Source organism: Amborella trichopoda, chromosome 5 (assembly GCF_054954075.1).
Source record: "Amborella trichopoda isolate Santa Cruz 75 chromosome 5, AtrichopodaSantaCruz75HAP2 v2.0, whole genome shotgun sequence".
In the NCBI taxonomy this organism is placed as follows: Eukaryota; Viridiplantae; Streptophyta; class Magnoliopsida; order Amborellales; family Amborellaceae; genus Amborella; species Amborella trichopoda.
This window is the reverse complement of record NC_142340.1, coordinates 660,298-680,525: the sequence shown is the minus strand read 5'-3', so window position 1 is coordinate 680,525 and position 20,228 is coordinate 660,298. Positions and strand designations below refer to the sequence as shown.

The 20,228-nt window shown below is 36.3% G+C and overlaps 1 protein-coding gene across 35 annotated transcripts; it reads right to left on the bottom strand.

The window, feature by feature from the left end:
* Nucleotides 1-3,283: 3,283 nt before the first annotated feature.
* On the bottom strand, nucleotides 3,284-19,372 carry LOC18426582 (sulfite exporter TauE/SafE family protein 3). 35 transcript variants are annotated; one of them, XR_016055495.1, is made up of 17 exons: nucleotides 19,240-19,372; nucleotides 18,009-18,168; nucleotides 17,082-17,282; nucleotides 16,870-16,934; nucleotides 16,755-16,791; nucleotides 16,442-16,536; nucleotides 16,255-16,341; nucleotides 16,054-16,104; nucleotides 15,848-15,895; nucleotides 15,497-15,718; nucleotides 14,976-15,069; nucleotides 14,686-14,826; nucleotides 12,604-12,626; nucleotides 4,201-4,279; nucleotides 4,000-4,109; nucleotides 3,752-3,799; nucleotides 3,284-3,629 (listed from the first exon to the last, which is right to left on the bottom strand). XR_016055495.1 is itself a non-coding variant. In XM_088866584.1 (16 exons), coding segments are annotated over exons 1-15 (1,455 nt in total). In that variant the 5' UTR covers nucleotides 19,318-19,372; the 3' UTR covers nucleotides 3,284-3,629; nucleotides 3,752-3,798. The 35 variants fall into 35 exon arrangements, 15 of the variants coding, with proteins under 15 accessions (XP_088722710.1, XP_020518312.2, XP_020518311.2 ...); XR_016055496.1 differs by having other exon boundaries at nucleotides 4,041-4,109; XR_016055493.1 differs by having other exon boundaries at nucleotides 4,041-4,109; nucleotides 4,215-4,279.
* Nucleotides 19,373-20,228: the final 856 nt, after the last annotated feature.

Genomic DNA, 20,228 nt, shown 5'->3' with positions numbered 1-20,228 from the left:
AGTATATAGTGCTAGTAGAGGTGTATATTGTACAATTACTCTTTAAAAGAAAGCTAGTTTGAAGGACTTTTTTATAATGAGAATTTGGGATTTACTTTATAATCACCGTATGATTTTTAAAAAAAAATTTAAAATTTAATTATATATTTTCCAACACTTGGATCTCATTGTCAAAAAACTTAATAATCTTTATTCAACCTCGTAATATTATTTTTTGGAATTATATACAAGGAGACCATTTTCCTTTATTACAAAAAAATCACAATTACTTATAGTCATATGATGTGAAATATAATAGCTTGGTTTATTATAAGGTTTGAGAAATCTTTTTTTGAACTTTGAGCTAGATCAATGGAATAAATACAATCACCCAATTTCACATCTAATGATCATAATCAATTGTGACTACCTTATACCAAATGTAAATAGTCTCATTACATGTTTTTTCTTTTTTTTTTTAGCCATAATATTTATAAATAGCTTTCTTTGAGGTTAGTCGCTAAGTTGAGGCAATTATATCAAAATATTTGGATCCTAGAAATACTCCTAAATTGGGTTTTATCCGAAAGAATAAACAGTTGGTACACTCCTATGGGAACACAAAAGCTTTTGGCTGACATTTTATTGGATCCATTTTAGTGGACCCCATTCTCTTGAATTTGGATTGGAATGGATAAGAGGATGGGTGCAAATTCGAAGAGAAAATAGGAAAAAGAGAGATCTGGTTTTTGGTATATGGGTAGTGGGCCTACATGACCTTTTATAAGGTTAGGCTTTATGAAAACTAAATAAACCGTCACCTCAAATCGTCGTTCAAAACTGCTTTCAACAACGGAAATCTCTATAATGGCTCTATAATCAATTTTTAACTCCGGCAATAAAATTTGAAACTCAAAAAATGGTACAAATATGCAAGATTTGTAAAACACTTATATTTAAAGCAAAATGAAAAGTCTAGAATAATTTGTTATAAGATACATTATTTTAAGAGCTTGAAATCTCTTTTTTTTTTTTTATGACCATAGTGTTTAAGTCGAGATGATCGATGTAAAAGTTTTTCAATGCTTGAATTGTAATTTTTGATGAGTTATTGAGTAACGATTTACTTGTTTTGATAAGGTTGCAACCCTGGCTGACTATTTTCCATATTTAAATGTTTTTTTGTTGTAATTTAATGGGAAAGACAACCCCACCCATTTTTTCAAATTGTTCAGAAGTCAGGTTTTTTAAAGTGTTAGTTGGGTGGTGTCAGTGAAAACATTTAAATGATTTTGAGTACGATGAAAATAGTTAATTTATAAAATGACAAATCCAAATTTATCAAACCGAACCCAATGCATTCACTATTTAATAATTCAACATCTCTCTATGTTCTATTATCCATATTAAAAATCTCTATCAAGGTACACATCACAAGGCAATAAATATTGATTGAAGCAACTTTCCAGCCCTGCCTCTTCATCAAAACCAAAAGCAGTGTTTTAGAATATTGTATGAGTTGTTGGATTTTTTAAAAGCAGGTATCTCACTTCTGTTAAAAAAAAAGAAGAAGAAGAAGCTGGTATCTCACTTTTGACACCTTATAAGACAAATATTCATAACCACAAAAAAAAAAAAACACAAATATAATAGGGCAGTGATTAAGTTTAAAAACAATATAACAGGGGGTGACTTATTTGGAGACTGTAAAAAAATGCCGATATTTCATAGGGTATTCTCGTGTTTCTCTTTTTTTTTTGAAATGTAAATCTCATGTTTCTATTCACTGATTCTAACTTTTCTCTCTCCTCTATAGAAAGTCTCTCTCATGATAGTTTTAGCATAGTTAAAATATAAATGTGAAAACACACATAAGATCCTTATTTTGCATAAGGAGAAGTGTCTGGTGAATCGGGTGACTCATGTGTCTTGGGTTTCTAAGAATTTGAACCTGAATTACATGCCAAATCCATTTTTGAAATTTTAGCTTGTCATTTATGGTAATTGAAATTTGTATGATATCTTGTATCTTGGAGTTTTTGCACAAATCTTCCAAGAAAATTCAGTTTATAAATAATAAAAGGAGCAATTCTTCTGAAACTTTGGTATTGTGATACAAATACATACTCTTCAAAGTTTTTCCTAAAGGGTGCGGTTTGTATAGAGCCTAGGCTCTAAACAATCAAATTAGAGCCTACCTTCAAATAGTGTCGAGAAGTGTGGTTTTAATATTGAAAATCTTTGTAATAGGCTTAAAATATATATTTATATTTATTTATAAAGTTTACAGCTTCAAAAATAGTATAGATCGACTGATCTATGAAACTTGAAAATTGACGGTCCATAAATGTGTTACAAAATACATTATTTCCAAAATTTGAAATCCATTTTTTTCTCATGTCCATGCATATTGATGTAGAGATGATTGATTTGAAGATTTTTGGGCATCAAAACAACCTATTCTAGTGAATTTTTTGATGTAGGCTCAAATTTGATTGTTAGAGCCTCGGCTCTATATAAACTTTTCCCTTTCCTAAATTTTGTGTGCGTGAAATCTTTGCGGAAAGATGAAAACCTGTAACGAAGCAATAAAAGAAGGGCAAGCTTTATATGCTTCCCTATCCTCCCCCTTATCCAACCGTCCATTATGAATGGAGGGCTAAGATTGCCCCAATCACAATGTCACGTCTCTACACTATTTTATTTTTAATTTTTTTTCTATAAACTAGTTTGACACCAAATTTTGGATGTCCATTTCTCTATTAAACTCGCACTAGCGAAAAAAAAAAAAAAAAAAATTTCAATAAAATAAAATGATAAAAATACCCCAGAAAGTTTCAAGGGGTATTTTGATCATTATATTTTATCGAAAAATTATTTTTAATATTTTTTATAGGTGCAACCCAATGAGAAGATGACACATACCAAATTTCATATCCATACAATTTGTATTAAAAAAAACTAAAAATAAAATACTTTGAAACGTTGGATATAAGATCAAACGGTGAGTGGCTCTCTTGATCAAAATTAGACGACTGGATGGAAGGGGGAGGATAGAACTTCTATGCTGTAAGGGAAGCATAGAAACCTCTCCCATAAAGGAATTGTAAAATGACATAGATATGGAGACTAAACAACAGTGGAGGATATTGCTCAAGACATGTGAAGGGCTGACTCTGTGTTTACCATATATGCAAGTCATAGATGTTGTTTTGGCTATTTCCCATTACAAAAAAAAAAAATTGTCTGGTACATGCTGCATTAGAGATTTAGAGCAGATAATTAGTTTGCAAACACACAGTTGTACAGTAGAAAAAACTGAAATATTATATAAGCCATCAAGCACTTGTTTATTCGATGCAGTAAAACGCTGATGTGGATATAAACAATTTTTTTTTTTTTTTTTTTTGGCTTTCCCCAATAGTTACAATCAGAATGGACTTTTCTATGTGGGAATGATACAAGGAAAACAGTAGTACTTTCAATGCTCTCTCCATACTGTATCCCTAAAAAAAGGAGTTTAGTAACAGTGTTATTTCAAGGAAAATTTGATGAAAGCATTCTACTGGGTTCATGTCATAAGTGGGTGGCTCAAGAATGAAATCTTCATTTTGCTCTACTCCATTAACTATAAGCTTTCCACCATGAACCTGCAACAACATAAACAAAACATGAATTGGTCAAGTTCTAGTTTTATGATAATATGTCACTCGACAATCTCATTAAGTAGGCTAGCAAGTACTGCATGTATTTTTGAGGAGATCCACTAAACTTGATCTTAGCCAAAAGGCTGAGAAAGGTATGTCGACAAGGAAGCCACCTGTTGTCATCAATGATTAAGCATATAGGCATCAAGGCTTGAGTATGGGGGATTATTTTGCTCCTTAATAACCCCTATTATGTGATAAACCAGTTGGAGCCCTTCTATTCAACAGTAGAAGTAATTAATCAAAGGAAATAAAATAGAGAAACTTGTTCTAATGTAATTGGTTGTTAGTAGGTCTCCCATATCAGACGCACTAAATCTCAAACATCAACACTAATGTTTTTGATATATGAACCTCCACAGTATCCCCTTCCTTGGCAACAACTCGTTTGATAAATACATCCCCATCTGTATATCCTACTTCCTGCAAAGTATAGATAATCCAAAACCAAGAAGTAAGAACCAATGTGGGCAATGGTATACACAAATACATACAAATAATTAAAAACTTAAACCTTTTTCTATCCACCTGCAGAACAGGACTTCTGAAGATCACAATAACATTGACACTTGGCTTTTGAAATAGTATGAAACCTAAATAATATCATAGACATATGTTAGAGATTCAGATAACACAACAAAATTCATATCATCAGCATTATCAATTTAACTTTTTTTGTCAAAATTCACCAAGTCGCTGCTTACCTTAAAAATACGTCTTTTGTATTAACCATCAAGGACAACCAATGAACATCAGAGAATCTCAAATTTCAATCCACCTATCCATTTCTTTTTTTATTTCTTTTTTCTTTTAATATGAATCCACCTATCCATTTCCATTAGAGTATTCTAATTATTCCTTCTTCGCATGGACAACCAAAAAAGGAACAAAGCTATCACCGATACTGCTTGAGTCCTCATGAATGTACAGAATCAATAACATCTCTCTGCCCATTTCAGAGAACTTGGTTTCCAGAGATGCTTGGTTTCTTTATGCATGCTTTCTATATCTCCCATTGAATCAAACACATCCATAAGAGTTTCTGGCCTGGAAAATACCAGATTAAAGACTCAGGTCAGGATATGTTACCATTTCTTCCCACTCTCTTTCAGTTTGGCCTTGGGAAGGTCTTTATTTTGATTTAATTTCCATACCTTCCTGATAATCAGTCAGAAGTTATTTATCAGGAACAACATTTTGTTAAATTGAAGAAAGAATCATGGACAGTGTATAGGGAGAGACTGGGACGACCATCTAGATCATGCCCTCTTATGGTGGATCAGACTTAACTCAGTACCATTGAATTTGACACCCCAATTTAACTATGGTTTACATATAGCCTATTGGATTATGATATGTTAACGTTGGGATTGGAGAACAGGATGTTAAGTTGAGGCATAAAACTCTGTAACCACAGATGCGCTAACCCCATTATAGTCCATTGGATTATAATATATTGTCCATCACTAAAAACAACTTCCATAGAACCTTGGCTATAATGTCGTACATCACCCAAAGCATAACATCTTAGAGGTGGAGTAGAGAGAGACTAGCATGACTACGTAACTCAATAGGACACTGTTCAAAAAACCAGTCCTCGAAAGAAGAAAGCGATGGTTCAACCAGTAATGCAAGATATGTTATGTCCTTAGGTGTGAATCAATTCAGAAAGTTTTCAGATGAGAAAAAAACACTTTATATAGGAGCATAATTCAATATCGTTATCTTATTCAATTTGCACCCAAGAAGGCAGGTTCCTTTTTTTTTTTAATGAAATAGGTGTTTTTAACAGTAATCTCCCTGATAAAGTTCATATGGAGCCCTTAATTGGTTATTACCCTTAAACTTCTTCAACAATTTCTGTAATACCATTTCACAGTTAAAGAGGGATCTTCTTATTGAGGTAAAGACGATGCTTTTTTTTCTTAAAAAGAAATAAAGAAAGAATTTCGGTAATCATATTGAACTATGTAACTGGGCACGCATGTCATTGGCTTTTTGTGCATGTTGATGCAATAAGGAAGCGGCACCCATATCCAACACTTTGGAAACTTAGACACATCTTTTTAACATTTTCAAGCTGTCTAAAAGGACAATTATGAGATTAGCATTTCATACACCCATACATATACCCGATACTAACACACTATAGATTTCTGTGTAACATAGATAATGGAGCATACTGCATTCGTCAACAATTGCCTATTATCAAAGCACCTTTAAAAAAACCTCAATATAGAGGTATAGACTAATCAATTCATGATACTCATTGAGCTTTTTTCTTGAGAGAGAGATGATTGCATTACACTAGAGATAGAGAGAGAGAGAGAGTACCTTTTTTTTGAGAAAAATGTTAACTTTGTATTAATAGTATAATGAATTACATCAAGAAGGAAGCAAAAGACGGCATCCCACAAGTTGGGTGCTCAGAAAACAAAATACAATTGGAGAGAGGAGAAGAAAATGCAGAAAAAAAGAATAGAGAGAGAGACGAGGGCAGACAGAAGAGAGATGAGAGGTAGAAGAAAATACTGAAGCCGGGATTGCAACTTGGATATGCTCTTTGTATGGTGCATCCTCAAAGATGAAGTAGGACTTCAGTTCCGTCTCATTGTTGTAGTAGGTCTTCAAATCCTCCTGTCCAAGATGACGTTGCAACGCAAGGGAGAAGGAGTGATGAGACTCTATCAAAGCAGATGCCAGGGGCGGAGGGAAGGGGGGATGGAAAGAAGATGGTTAAAAGAGAGGAAAGAGGGGGGGACGTAGGAGTTGGATTCTGATAGAGGGGAAATAGTATTAGGATATGGATATCTCGGGTTCATATTGATAAACATTATTAGGATGTATGGGTATATATCTTGGTCATCAAGTTAGTATTGTGATAAGGCTCCTACTATTTACCTCTATCTCCAAGAATCATACCATATTTATCCTGTAATTGTGTGATTGTTCTATATATATAGAGGTACTTATTGATGTAAACATTCATCCAAAATAGTGAAGATATAGCCGTTGGGCTTTGGATCCGTGGACGTAAGGCTTCGGCCTAAACCACGTAAATGTTGCGTTCTCTCTTCTTCTCTCTCCATTCTCCATTCAATGTCTGTGTATGTATGCTCCTACGAATTCTAACATGGTATCAGAGCCATAGATTCCTCGGCTCAGATCTGAGCTCACCAACCTCGACTCAGATCTGAGGTCGGAAAATTTCAAAACCAGTTCCCAACTTTCAAGATCATTGCAGGAGCCGACAATTTTGGCTGCTCCCTCAAAGATTCAGTCCTCACCTACCTCTCCAGATATATATGAAGCATCATTAGATGCAAGGAAGGCAACTGCGCTTGCCATATCATTTGTTGTACCCAACCTCCCAAGCAAGCTCTGAGCTTCTACTTCCTTCCTAGTAGATTGATTTTCAATAATGAACTGTGCAAAGTGCGTTGGTACAAATCCAGGAGCTACGGCATTGACTCTTGTATTAGGGGCCATCTCAGATGCAAGAGCCTTTGTAAGACCAAGAAGTGCTTTTTTTGTCACTCCTCGGCTTCAGATTTGAGATGTGAGCTCAGATCTGAGGTTGCCATAGCCTCTTTCCCCAGCTCTTATCGTCTCTGTTACAGAATCTTGAACGGAAGAAGACACTCTTCCTTCCTCGAAGGCAGACGCCTGATCCCCCTGTTTCTAGAGAGAGAGAGGTCCCCTGTGCCTAGAGAGAGAGAGAGGGAGCAGTAGAGAGAGAGAGAGAGAGAGAGAGAGAAAGAAGAAGCTGCAAGTTGATGATGGAGTTCTATGTTACTCCATTCTGTGTGATGATCGAATTTCTCGATCCTGGTTGATGATCAAGTTTTCTATTACTTGATATTGTTTGATGATAGAGTTTTTTGTTACTCCATGCGTGATGATCAGGTTTACACGATTTGGATTTGTAGAAAAAAAAACCAAAATTCAAACACTATCGGACATCCGTGATCGTTAGATCGGCTCAAAATCAATCTGGGCCATTGGGTTCATATGTTCATATATATATATATATATATATATATATATATATATTTGAATCCAAATTTGGGAACTCATTTGAGAATTACATAGTATTTTATAAAATCAAAGATATAGGAAAAGGTTTATATAAGGTTCCAACCATAAAATGTAGAACTAAGGATGCACCCTAAAAATCCATCGGAAAAGGTTGTTTTAATGTTGAAAAAGTCTCTAATTGATCATCTCGACATCAAGATGTATGAGTGTATGAAAAAAATAAAAAAATTTGAGTGCCAGAAATTCAAGATTTACATAGGCTTAGGGATCTACTTGATTTTAACCATTTTTGAAGTTTAAAATTTTATAATTGAAAATGGAAATAGATTTTAGATAATCTTAAAAAAAAATTACACCAATATTCCATATTATGATAAAATTTAGAGGTGCACCTTATTTGGATTGTTTAAGGTTGTAATTTGTAACCTTATAAAAACCACACCCTATACAAAATTAAGCTTTTGTTTTTTAGAATTACCATAGGCAAAATTAAATGCCCATTGTAGGTATGAATCACCGACTACAATGAACAAATAAATAGACATGGAGTTAACGTCCGAGTTCCTAAGAGTCGCAATCCGGGATTTCATAAATCGAGAACCTTATACTTTCGGGATCGGGATCCACTTTCCTCGTGAGCGAGCTCCATAGATTATAGGATCGAGGTCACAACCTTATTAGATTAGGATCTAGTTTTGAGAACGTCGGGATTACAATCTTAAAATTCTAGGACCGAGGAACTAATTTGTTCAGGAACCACATCTATAATGTTACGGAATGCGTTCCGTGAGACAATGCGAGTGAGATTTGTGAAGTAGAGGGAGCGAAATCCATTGTGTATGGGATCGAGATCTGTGCTTTAGCGGGAGAGAGATCCGTTGTGAATGGGAGCGAGATCCTTGAAGTATCGGGAGCGAGATCCCTAAAGTATCGGGAGCGAGCTCCCTTGTGAATAGGATTGAGAATCCTAAAAATTGGAGTGAGATCCCAAAAAGATGGGAACGGCTTCCGAGCGAGATCCCAGCTCCGGAACGCCGGTGTGAGATTTCAGAACGGGAGCGCCACCCTAGGGTGGCGCTTCCGATAACTATGACCCATTGAAGGCTGCAGAGTTTGAGGATTGAGGACCAGAGACATGAGGAGACCTCACAGTGGATAAAGAGATGGGAGATGGTCTCCTCATCTTGAAGACATAGGATACAGCGGTTGGGAAAGGAGAGCCCCCTTCGTTGAAGCTAGTCCAAGGTGAGGGTTTTTCCTTGTAGGAGCACCCAGATAAATGCTTGGATTTTATGTGGAATTGGCAGGGACCAAATTTTATTGAGAAGAGGAGTAGTATTCAAATTAGAGAGTAAGGAGGAATAGAAAGAGGAGACTGAGAAAGAACCACAAGAGTTAGGGGACCAGATGATGGAGCCTTGATGAAGTAAAGGGCTGAAGATGGAAGCAAACAATTGAAGAAGTGAATTCAAGGAAGTGGATTCCAGGTCAGTGAGGTTTCTCCTAAAGATGGGGGTCCAAACCAAGGCCGACCCTCTAAACTCTACATATTTAGCGACCACAACTATCTAATTGTTGGCCAGGAGAAACAAGGAGGGAAGACTTGCCTAAGCGGTTGATCACCGATCCAAAGGTGAGTCCAAAATTTGTTCACTGGTTGTTCCCTACCTTAAACAACCTTATGCAATTAACAAAAAGAGTTTTACTAGAGGTTATGACTTCCAATCTCCAGAGGATCTATGGGAGGGGGATCTTGGAACCCTCGTTTCCTATACCATACTTGGCTTGGATGACCTGTTTCCACATGAGGGGCTGAGGGGAGAAGAGTTTCCACCACCATTTCCCAATAAGGCAAGGTTCATGGTTCGAGGTTTCTTGATTCCTAGCCCTCTGTATTTCTTGGGGGTGCAAACTTTATCCCAGACTATAAGCTGGAATTTGTGGTTGTCTTTTGTACCAAACCATAAGAAATCACGTATAAGCTTTTCAAGGTGTTGAAGAACATAGATGGGAATTTGGAAGAGGGACATGTGTTAAATGGGGATATTGGCTAAGGTGGCTTTAATGAGGGTAACTTGTCCCTCAAAGGAAAAAAAACCAACCCTTCCAGCTGTCAAATTTCCAATTCAACTTTTCTACCAGTTTGTCCCAGAGGTGTTTTCTAACCCAAGGCATGAGGAGGAAAGGCTCTCCGTTGCACAACCCAAATGTGGAGCAAGTAACTCTAATTCAGCACCTTCTACCAAAATACGCAACATTTTGGTCTTAGACATGTTGACTTTCATCCCCATTACGAGTTCAACAGTTCTAAGGAAATGCCAAAGGCAATCAATTTAGTTAGGGTGGTGGATCTTGCAAAATATGAGGGTATCATCCGCGTAAAGGAGGTGAGAGATAACAGGGCCAGTGGGTGAGGTCCTAAAACCTGTAAGAAGACCTCTCTCAAACATCTGGAGAAAAGCTCTCCAATGAAAGTAAAAATAAAGAGCGAAAGAGGGTCCCCTTGCTATAGTCCTCTGGCAGCAGGGAAGAAACCCATCGGGGTACCATTGAGGAGGATCGAAATAAGAGGGTTGGAGATAGAGGCTTTAATCCACTTTCTCCATCTAGAGCCAAAGCCCATACGAGTTTGGATAAGGTCAAGGAGGTCCTAATCGACTCTCTCATACTCCTTCTCCCGGTCAAGTTTAATTTTAAGACCCTTATGGTCTGATAAAGATCTAGAGTCGATGGCTTCATGGGCCATGAGGGCCCCATCAAGAATTTTTCTATGAGCAACAAAAGCGGATTGGGTTGGGGAAATGACTGAGCTAAGATCCTCCTGTAGGCTGGAGGCCAAGACCTTAGCGAGAATCCTGTAAGAGGAATTGAGGAGAGTCAGGAGACTAATGGGTATAAAGTCTCTCACCTTAAAAGCTCCTTCGATTTTGGGGACCATGGCTAGGAAGGTGCAGTTTAAGGCTGAGTTAAGCCGACCTCTATGGAAGAATTCGTCAAAGAAAGAAAGGAGGTCAGGGGCAATAGTATCCGAGAAATGCTGGAAGATGGCAGTGAGGAAGCCGTCAAGCCCGGGGGCCTTATCTTTAGGCAAGTCGAAGATGGCCTTTCAGATCTCCTCAATGATGAAAAGTCTTTTGAGCCAGGCCGATTCGCCCAGTGAGAGGGATTGAAAGGAAAGGCTGCCCACGTAAGATGAGGGGCGATGGGGCTTGAAGAAAAGGTTTTTGAAGTATCTGATGAATATACAATTTATTAGATCGGGTTGGTAGAAAGAGTGGATGCCTACAAACACATGGGTAATGGCATTACCCCTATGCCTAGAGCTGGTTGTTTTGTGGAAGAAAACAATGTTTCTATCCCCCTTCTTTGAGCCATTTGATTCTGGATCTCTGGAACCAATAGGTTTCCTCTAGCTTCAAGGTATGGGAAAGGTTGAGTTGGTCACCAACATCAAAGGTAGGGTACCTTTTCTGCAACAATTCGATCACCGACATCAAAAGTAGGGTACAAGACAAAAAAGGAATATATTGAGGCTCTGCAATGAAGGACCTAAAAGCCAAAGATACAGCAAGCACAGCTATCACTATTTTTGCATCTTCAGAGGTCAAATTCATCCATTCAGGTAACTGTAACTTCCCCTTTTCCTTAGATTCATCCCCATTCCCCCCATTAAAACCTCCATCATCACCATTATCTCCACCTCCCCTGCCCTTTTCGATGACTGGTTTGGCCTCTGCATCTTCTGCTCCTTTACTCCTATTGCAACAAATTCTCCGAAAGTTACAGTTTCTAGAGGTGGTCCCGAGCCCTAGAACAGAATTGAGGGCTTGGGATTTTGAAAACCCTAGTTTTGTGAAGGAAAAATTAGGGTTTCAGAAGTTGGAGGGATGAGAGAGTTGCAGGGAGGGCATTTTGGGAATTGAAAAGCTTTTGAGCTTTCTTCACTGATAGAGAAGGGCTTTTTGTTGGATAGAATGTATTGAAAAGCTCCTGACAAGATCATATATATCCAATGTTTGGAATCACGAACGAGTAAAAATACTTTGTAATTTGTCTTATGACATAAGTGGGACCGAATATACTAAGCTCCAAGCTTAGAACAAGAGATTTTAATGGAAAAACCACATACTTCTAATCTGAAACATATAAACCCAGATTTGTAACAGACAGCAAACAGGAAGTTTAAATATCCCTTCTTTTTTTTTTTGAGTTCTAAACTGAGAACAATAGATTTTAATATCAAAAACATGTCCTTGGTTTTAGAACTCAATGCAAGGGCATTCATTTGGGCTGGGCGCCCATATTTGTTCTGAGTTCCAAATTCAGAACAATGGACTTAATATGAAAAAAATGTTCAAGGGTATGGAGATTAGTACAAATTAGCTTGCGCTACTTAAGAGGGGACAAATTACCTAAATACCTAGCTTGTACAGAATTCCAGATCCAGATCTAAGTATTTTTGGTATTTTTTTAACAAAATAGTTAACTAAATGAAATAATCTTTCAAAAGTAACCAGTTAGTAAATTAGATGATTGGAAACCCCCTATTTCCTAATGCTATAATTGTATTTTCTCAAGGGAAAATATGGTGTGACCCAAATGACCGTGATAAAAGCATCACCATGTGGTCATCACAAAAGGCAAGCATATAGACTTGTGTAACTTTCTCTATTTGTTCTTCAGGCCAAAAAATTGAGACCGAAACATTATAATTAGATGCAGAAAAGGTGAATTGAAATTGCAAGAGTCTCTCTCTCTCTCTCTCTCTCTCTCTCTCTCTCTCTCTCTCTCTCTCTCTCTCCATATCTGATCCATGCTATGTATCATAAGAGCAGAGGTTATCAAATCCCATGTACTCCCTATTCAGAATCTTGTGTACCATGTTTGAGATGCCAACTCCACCTGTTAAGTAGCACAAGCCAATCCATCACATACAAACCATAGAAATAAAGTTTAGTAACTTTCCTTTTTATCTTTTTTTCCCTCCATTATTGAAATGAGAAACTAAAGTTAATAGTTTCATTGGCTCTCTAAGTGTAACTTATTAATGTCATCTTATTTATATTAAATTATTATTAAAATATCCTTGATTGTTAAGAAAAACTAACAAAGAGTTGGAAATTTTGCCCACACATCTATAGGCAAATATGAGTAACGGATTGTATACTGAAAGACCATTTACCTTTGGCACCAGAAAAAGTCATGGTCAACCCTAACCTTCGAGTAGTGAAGGCAAGCTAATGTGCAATTTCTTTGCACAAAATTCAAGAAGAATTTTCTCAAAGTGCTTCAATGCAGTCAGTGGCACACCCCCAACTGCCTAATTTGACATCTAATGGCTAGCGATGATTGTGGCTGTTTGTAGCAAAACTAAATGGCCATATCATCTACTTTCTATGCAAATAATTTAGTTGAAAATAGTGTTCTAGGACATGCTCGAGTCCACTCGGACTTGGGTGAGGAACTCAGCCTCGGCCAGAGTTGGGGCAAGTTCCACAGCAACTTGTCCCACCCTTGTAAAGCTCCTAAACAATATTTAAAAATAAAAAATCCTAGAAAAGGGGAAACACCACTAAATTAGTTAGAATTAAGTCTTTTTTATAAGGAAAATCGTTTCATACGGGCTGGACGACATGACTACATATGCGGTCCAAAAACTGTAAAGCATCCATCTTAAAGATGGATGCAGGTAGGTGTTCCATCTAAAAACATTGGAAACTAACGGTCCAAATGTTTTTATTACTAGAATTATTATTTATAGTTTTTAAAATTTATTTATTTATTCATATTGGAGATTGCATGTCTTTAAAAATTAAGTCCAAAAATTTATCTCAAAAATAGATTTATCAATAGGCCCGCATTTCTACATATGCAGGCTTGGCCGCATAGAAACCGGGTCCTTTTTATAATTTAGATAGTTTTTTAGAAGATTTGGAAAGTTTCATATTTTTTCTTCTTTTTAAATTTTTCTGAAATTTTCAACTTATAAATCAAAATTTTCATTAAGATATCTTTTATAAATTTGTTTCATCTTTTTAATCTTCTAATGGTTCTTTTTCCTTCTTTTAACTTTTTTTCTTATTTTTAACTATCTAGAAAAAAAAAATCGCCTTTTTTTTTTCACTATTTTGTGTTGTACATAACTCGGCCTAGTGCACTCGGACTCAGCCGAGTTACTCAACTCGGCCAAAGGCGATGTACGTTGGTCGAGTCGATTTTTGAAACATTGGTTGAAACTATTGGATTACACAAAAGAAAATATCATTAAATTGATCGAACGACTTGGGAAAAAAAAATCAACGAGATGGAATTAACAACAAAGTGATCACTTTTAAAAAATCTTTTCATTTAGGTAGCTCCTCAAGAATTTTGTAAAAGAATACCCTTGTTACAGGTTTTATAAACCTTGAAAAACAAGGGAATTTGGCTAATTGGATCGCTTAAGTTACTTGAGACGCAGAACCTAAATACCCCTGCTTATCCTGGGTTCCAAACGAGGAAAATGTTTTCTTACTACAAAATTTTGATCACACTTCAAGTCACCCAAGCCAAAGACATAAATATTCTACTTGTTATGGCTTCCAAACTTGGAACAAGATTTTTTAATGAAGAAATGGAACAACAAGGGGTATTTAGGTTATTGAGCTTGAGTAACTTTAGTGACCAACATTACCAAAGTACCCTCACTCGCTAAGGGTTTCAAAGCAAGTACAAGGGCAGTTGGGCATTTCCGGACAAAACATTTGAGAATGTAACCAAGTGAAATGATTATCAAAAAGTAACTACTTTCTTGTAATTTGGTTGATTTAACCATCCCATTGAGCGTTTGAAGTGGTTTGACCATTTTATTGATATTTTTCAAAAAAATTGGGAATATGTAAAATGACTTTAAATGTTAATGAAGAAACTAATGTCAAGTTTCTTGGCATTGAACCAGATACATTGTAGTTGAGATGCTTACCTAGTGTGATTGTACTCATAAAGATCACAAATGAGAGAATGAATATAATCAAGGAAGCCCTCCCTAACAAAATAATTATCTTCCTCACAACATGCTGACCCACAAAGGCGGCCACAGCAGCCACAAGAACAAAGTAGGCAGCTGCAAAATATATAGGAAAATCAATCTCACTTTCTAGCTCTAGAGTAAATGAAGGAGAAAGGACTAAAGAAAAATCCAATCTCTTTCTAAGCTAAAAAATAATAAAAGGAGAAGAAGAAGAAAGAAATGAAAGAGAAAACGAAGAATACCATAAGGGACAGGAAACCGCTTTAGAAGGTAATATTCGACAACCGACATGGACGAGGAGAATATCATCGCAAAGGTTGCAGTAGCACTAGAAACCTGCAAAAGAGTTTAGTGCATTAATCAGGAAGGAAAGTCAGCAAATCAGTACTCAAAACAATATGTTAACTTAGTTTGAGAGCACATTTAAACCTACATGATAGAAACACACAAAATACTAAACTGCAACCCTCCAATCTCATCTCTTGTATATTTAACTGCTTTCATATCATTCGTTATTTATAGTAGCAGGATATTAACATTGTTATCTCTCAAGTCATGTATTGTAAATCAAAACAAATAGAAAAAATTTGAAGATCTATCTAAAAATCCCCTTGAGAAAGGAATAAAGCATTCACTTAGTACCCCAAAATAGGCTTCAAAATTATATGTAAAAAGATTAATAAGTGGATCTAGTTGTTGGGTCGTTCGGCATTACGAGTACTGTAACAAGGACATAATGTAAACTTGGAAAGGATATTTATACCTGAGGTGGGACGCCTAATTCCAAGAAAATTGGCCCCAATATGGAGCCTCCTCCAACCCCAAGGAGCCCACCAACAATACCAGCCAGTATTCCACAGAAGCAGTAAAGAACCAGCTGGTGGATTTTCCAGTTTGTCCCTGCATCCCCATTTGAAGCAATCACTCTCCATCCTTTGTATAAGCTAACGGCTTCATACAAGCTAACACCCATAGCAATAGGGACCTACAAAAATAGAAAGACAATGTGTAATTAATTGCACAGTCTGCTACTAAACCAGGCCTGAAAAAATCGAAAGCAAAAACGGCTTCTGAAAAATAAATGAGGAAAGTATAGGCTACAACAGTGATGTACATTGTATGGTGTATGGTGCAGCAAAGGGGCATCCACCATCCATTCGTACTGATATGCATTGAAGAGTAGCCGTAGTTGGCCCATTGTGACATTCACAAGGATACATTTAATCATTATCATCCCTTATTGGGAACGGATGGCAAATTCCCTTTGATGTATATTTAACGTAGGCGTATGGTGTACCATTCCAAATGAATACCATTTACCTGTAAGAAGTTCAAAACCCAGTACTCTACCGAGCAAGTTGTAGTATTAGTCTGCAAGTAAAATAATAGAAATACGTTATGAAATCGAGAGAGGAAGAATCTATAGTCATATGAAGGGAAAAACGTGAAATCATGGATTTCTGCATGAGAAATTGTAAATAAATAAGCTAACCTAAATAACTACCCAACAAAAGAGCTAACCTTCATAATTTGCAAGACAAGGAAGGCAACCCAGACAAAGACGAGGAGGCCGAGTTCCTTCCAGTAAACATTCTCAATTACAGACACCTGGACAAAAAAGTTAAGAAATCAATCCACTAAAGTATTTAAAAGCATCAATAGGTCCTATGTATCAAAGGGGAAAAATTAAGAGAGCTTTCCTGTTCACCTCTGCATCTCTTGAAGCATTGGATTGTGCACTGCCATTGTCTGGACCACTTGGAAGAGGCGTGTACTCTACTTCCTCACCTCCTGAAGCAAGAACTATATAAAGATTGTGAGTTTTCAAAGAAAAATCAACATAAATGTTTAGACTCCACACATATGTGAATGCATATGTATATACACATACATATGCAGACATGCACATACAGAAATGCGCACATACATATTATGTATGCATACAATGCACACATACATGACAAGGGGGCACAGCTCATGTCATAATTTAGCATCAGGGAAGGAAGGGTTGAACAACTTACCATTCGATTTTGAACTCTCCAGATGTTCAGCTGCTTCCTGCGATAGGAGAAGCAATTCAACCCATGGTGATAACTTTGAAGTTTCACTGATTTTAGAAAACTAAAGTAAAGATACCTTCTTAAGTGTAGTCTCCTTCTTCCATGTTTCGACACCTTTCATGAAAGCTTTTGTTGATATTCCTATGTAATGGAAGCAAATCACGTCGTCACATTGAGTTTAAAGGAGGGTAGAGTCATCAATATTCACAAGATGGAATGATGGAATGGGTTCTTCATGGACCGTCAGAATATTAACTACCAAAAGAAAATCATAAGAAAAATAATTACCAAAGAAAAGAATGATCAGGAGAACAGTGACCATCCAGTCCGCAAAAATCACATTGAAGGCTACTCCAATGCTAATTCCCAACATAAGCATTGGCTGGAAAAGCAAGGCCAAGTCATAGTCTATAATGGGCACGTCTAATGTGGGGTGTCTGAGCTTAAGATTGTAATAAACAGTTGATCCAGCTGCACCCATGATCATACCTGCCCAGAAAGATGTTCACGTCTCATTCTTAAACTGGGTGCCATTTATTAGAGAAAAGACCATAAATTACCAAATTTATCTAACGCAAAAAAATCCATGGTCTTCTTGTACTCCTTTTTCATGCCAAGTAAGGCTGCCAATGGGCTGGGCTCATCATGCTGAGCCAGACCAATGGCCCGACATTTTTTTGGCTTTGTCCACGCCGGAAAGTAAAGTGCAATTTGTGGCCCAGGACCAACCAAAAACTAGATGTGGCTTGCCTCCAGCCTATTTTCAGTTATACAAATGGATATACTATGTATATAATATAGAGAAATGCATACACCACAGAAATGTAGATAATATATAAAAATAAATGTGTGTGTGTGCATGCACAATATTGAACATTATATAATTTTTTGTGCCGGTCCAAGCGTAGCCCCACCCCAGCAAAAAGTTCTTTGTACCTAGTGACCTTGCCCTAGCCTGCAGCGGGCCATAAAGTGTGGCCAAAAGCCAGGCCCAGCCTGGCATGCCATGGACTGGCCAGGCAAGGTCGGCATTCCTAATGCCCAATTGTACAAGCCTGCATTATCAACTATAAAAAGAATATTCTTGAGTAAGCATGGAATATATCATAACTAGGCCTTGTGGAGACGATAATATATCATGCTGCCATGTTTATTAACAGGTAAAACTATAAAAAGAAATAATGTGGGGAACTAAGTGAAAGAATATTTGCTTACATTTTGATATAGCTGTTGAAGATTTTGCATCAAAGCCGATTATCAAGGTCAGCATGGGAACAAATATTCCTCCTCCACCAACACCTCCTATACTCCCAAATGCCGCTCCAAAGAATCCAATAATACTACCCAGAATAATTCTCCACCCAAAATCCATCTCCTATAGAAAATCAATTTCGATTAACAGTTCAAATCTAAATGTTAAATGTTTACTGGTTTTAATTTGGCCACTAAGCATTATCAGAAAAAGACAAGTTCACAAGTTTTATAAATATATTAATAGAATCTTTAAGCATTTACCGCTTCAAATGGGCTACTGTAAAAGAAAGAGCAAACACTCCTCTTACTTCTTCTTCTTCTTCTTCCTTTTTTCTAGTAATTGATGATTGTAGATGCTCAAAACGTGGAATTATAAGCCAAAATAGTAATAATAATAATAATAATAATAATAATAATAACAACAATAATATGAACACAAATTTCAATAGATAGGAAAATACATAACTCATATCATGATATTAAATGGACTGTTATGTAGCCTGGTTTTGAATTTTAGCTATTATGTCCTCTAATTCAAAATAAAGTCAGTCCAAAATTCAACTGAAAATCAGAAATTCATAACAGAGATGACGAAATTTTAATCTGCCATTTTATTCAAACTTCAGTCTATAATTGGTCCAAAGTCCTGAATATTGGGGAACCATTCCAAAATTTGTATTTTGGCCAAAATATTTATGTTACTAAGACCAAATTTCCATAAAAGTAGAAAGTTCAAGGTCTAATGCTCCCATTAGAAATCAAACATACTCTACAAGGCGATCATGTTCCAATATGTTTGCTCTGAGGCCCAACCCTTAAATAATTAGTAGTTACCTAATTAATGACATAGACAAATACACCTTATATGTAATTTTGTAAGATGTATAAAAAACTTAAACAAAAAAAGAAAACTCAAAAACCACCCGAGCAATTTAATTTCAACCTGAAACTTTGATATAAAACTAAAAATATTCAAATAAACATGTAAATCTCTTTAAGGAAAACAAAATGATACAAACCAAATATAAAAAAATGATATAAACCTTTTATTTAGTGTTACTTTGGTGAGTAATAGTGGCAGTAGGAAAAATGATATAAACTGTATTTCATTTAGGTAGCACCCAAAAAAAAAGATAAAAAGGAAAAAAGAAAAATGGAAAACATTGCATACAAAGGAAAGTATGAAACTTACAGGCCAAACATGCTCGTAATTCGTCACGTTCTGTTGCCATAAGAAATCGATAAGTTTCAGAGCAAGATTACCATGCATTTCTTCTTTTTCAGGGGTCCTGTGTACCAGATTCCGCTCAGCTGATACAAATAACGAAACCAACAGAAACCCAAAAAGAATCACTGCAAAATATCTGGATCTCCTCCATATGTTCTCAGTTTGAGCCATTGTCTAGCAATAACACAGTGCCGTTGATCTTCTTCACTTAAAGTTTGTGGAATCCAAAATAAAAAATCAACACCAACAATATTTTGTCTATGAATTACTCCTTGAACAAACAATTAACTTCCTAAGTGTTTGCACAAATTTTTTGAATTCAATGGAAAGACAGCAACTTCCTCTGTTTATTTCATCCGTTTGATACAGCGTTTGGAGCCTGTAACAGAGGTTACAATCAAATGATTAAATTAGAGAAAAAACTTGCACTGAACAAATGCAGCAATCAAATTTTGGAATCAAATCTTTGTCGTAAACCAGAGCTTCGAAAAATACCAAATCTTCCTCCCAAATTTTGAGTTTCTTAACAACCCTTTCGCTAACTCTGTATGATTTTTCCAGCGATTGAAAACACAAGTTCACCAGCAATTCACACTCTAAATCTTTGCTCCTGGTTTTTTTTTTGCCAGGTAAAATCCTCTTCATAAATCTCCTATTTTCCAGCCACTTTTACTTACTAAAATCGCCGGAAATTTAGCGATTTCAAAGCTCTTCAACCTCTTTTTTTAAAAAAACAATTTTCAACGGATATCGAAACTCCGGCCTTTTCTACAATAACTTTAATGATTCGGACAAGATTCCCGCCAAGTTCGGAAAATCTAAACTTCCCTGTCAAATAATGCTGGAAAAGATATACAACGCCGGAGAATGTCGTGATACGCGATATTTGGGGGAAAAGATACAAAACGGGAGCTTGAAACCTCGGAAAACTTCAGCCTCTTCGAAAGAACTTT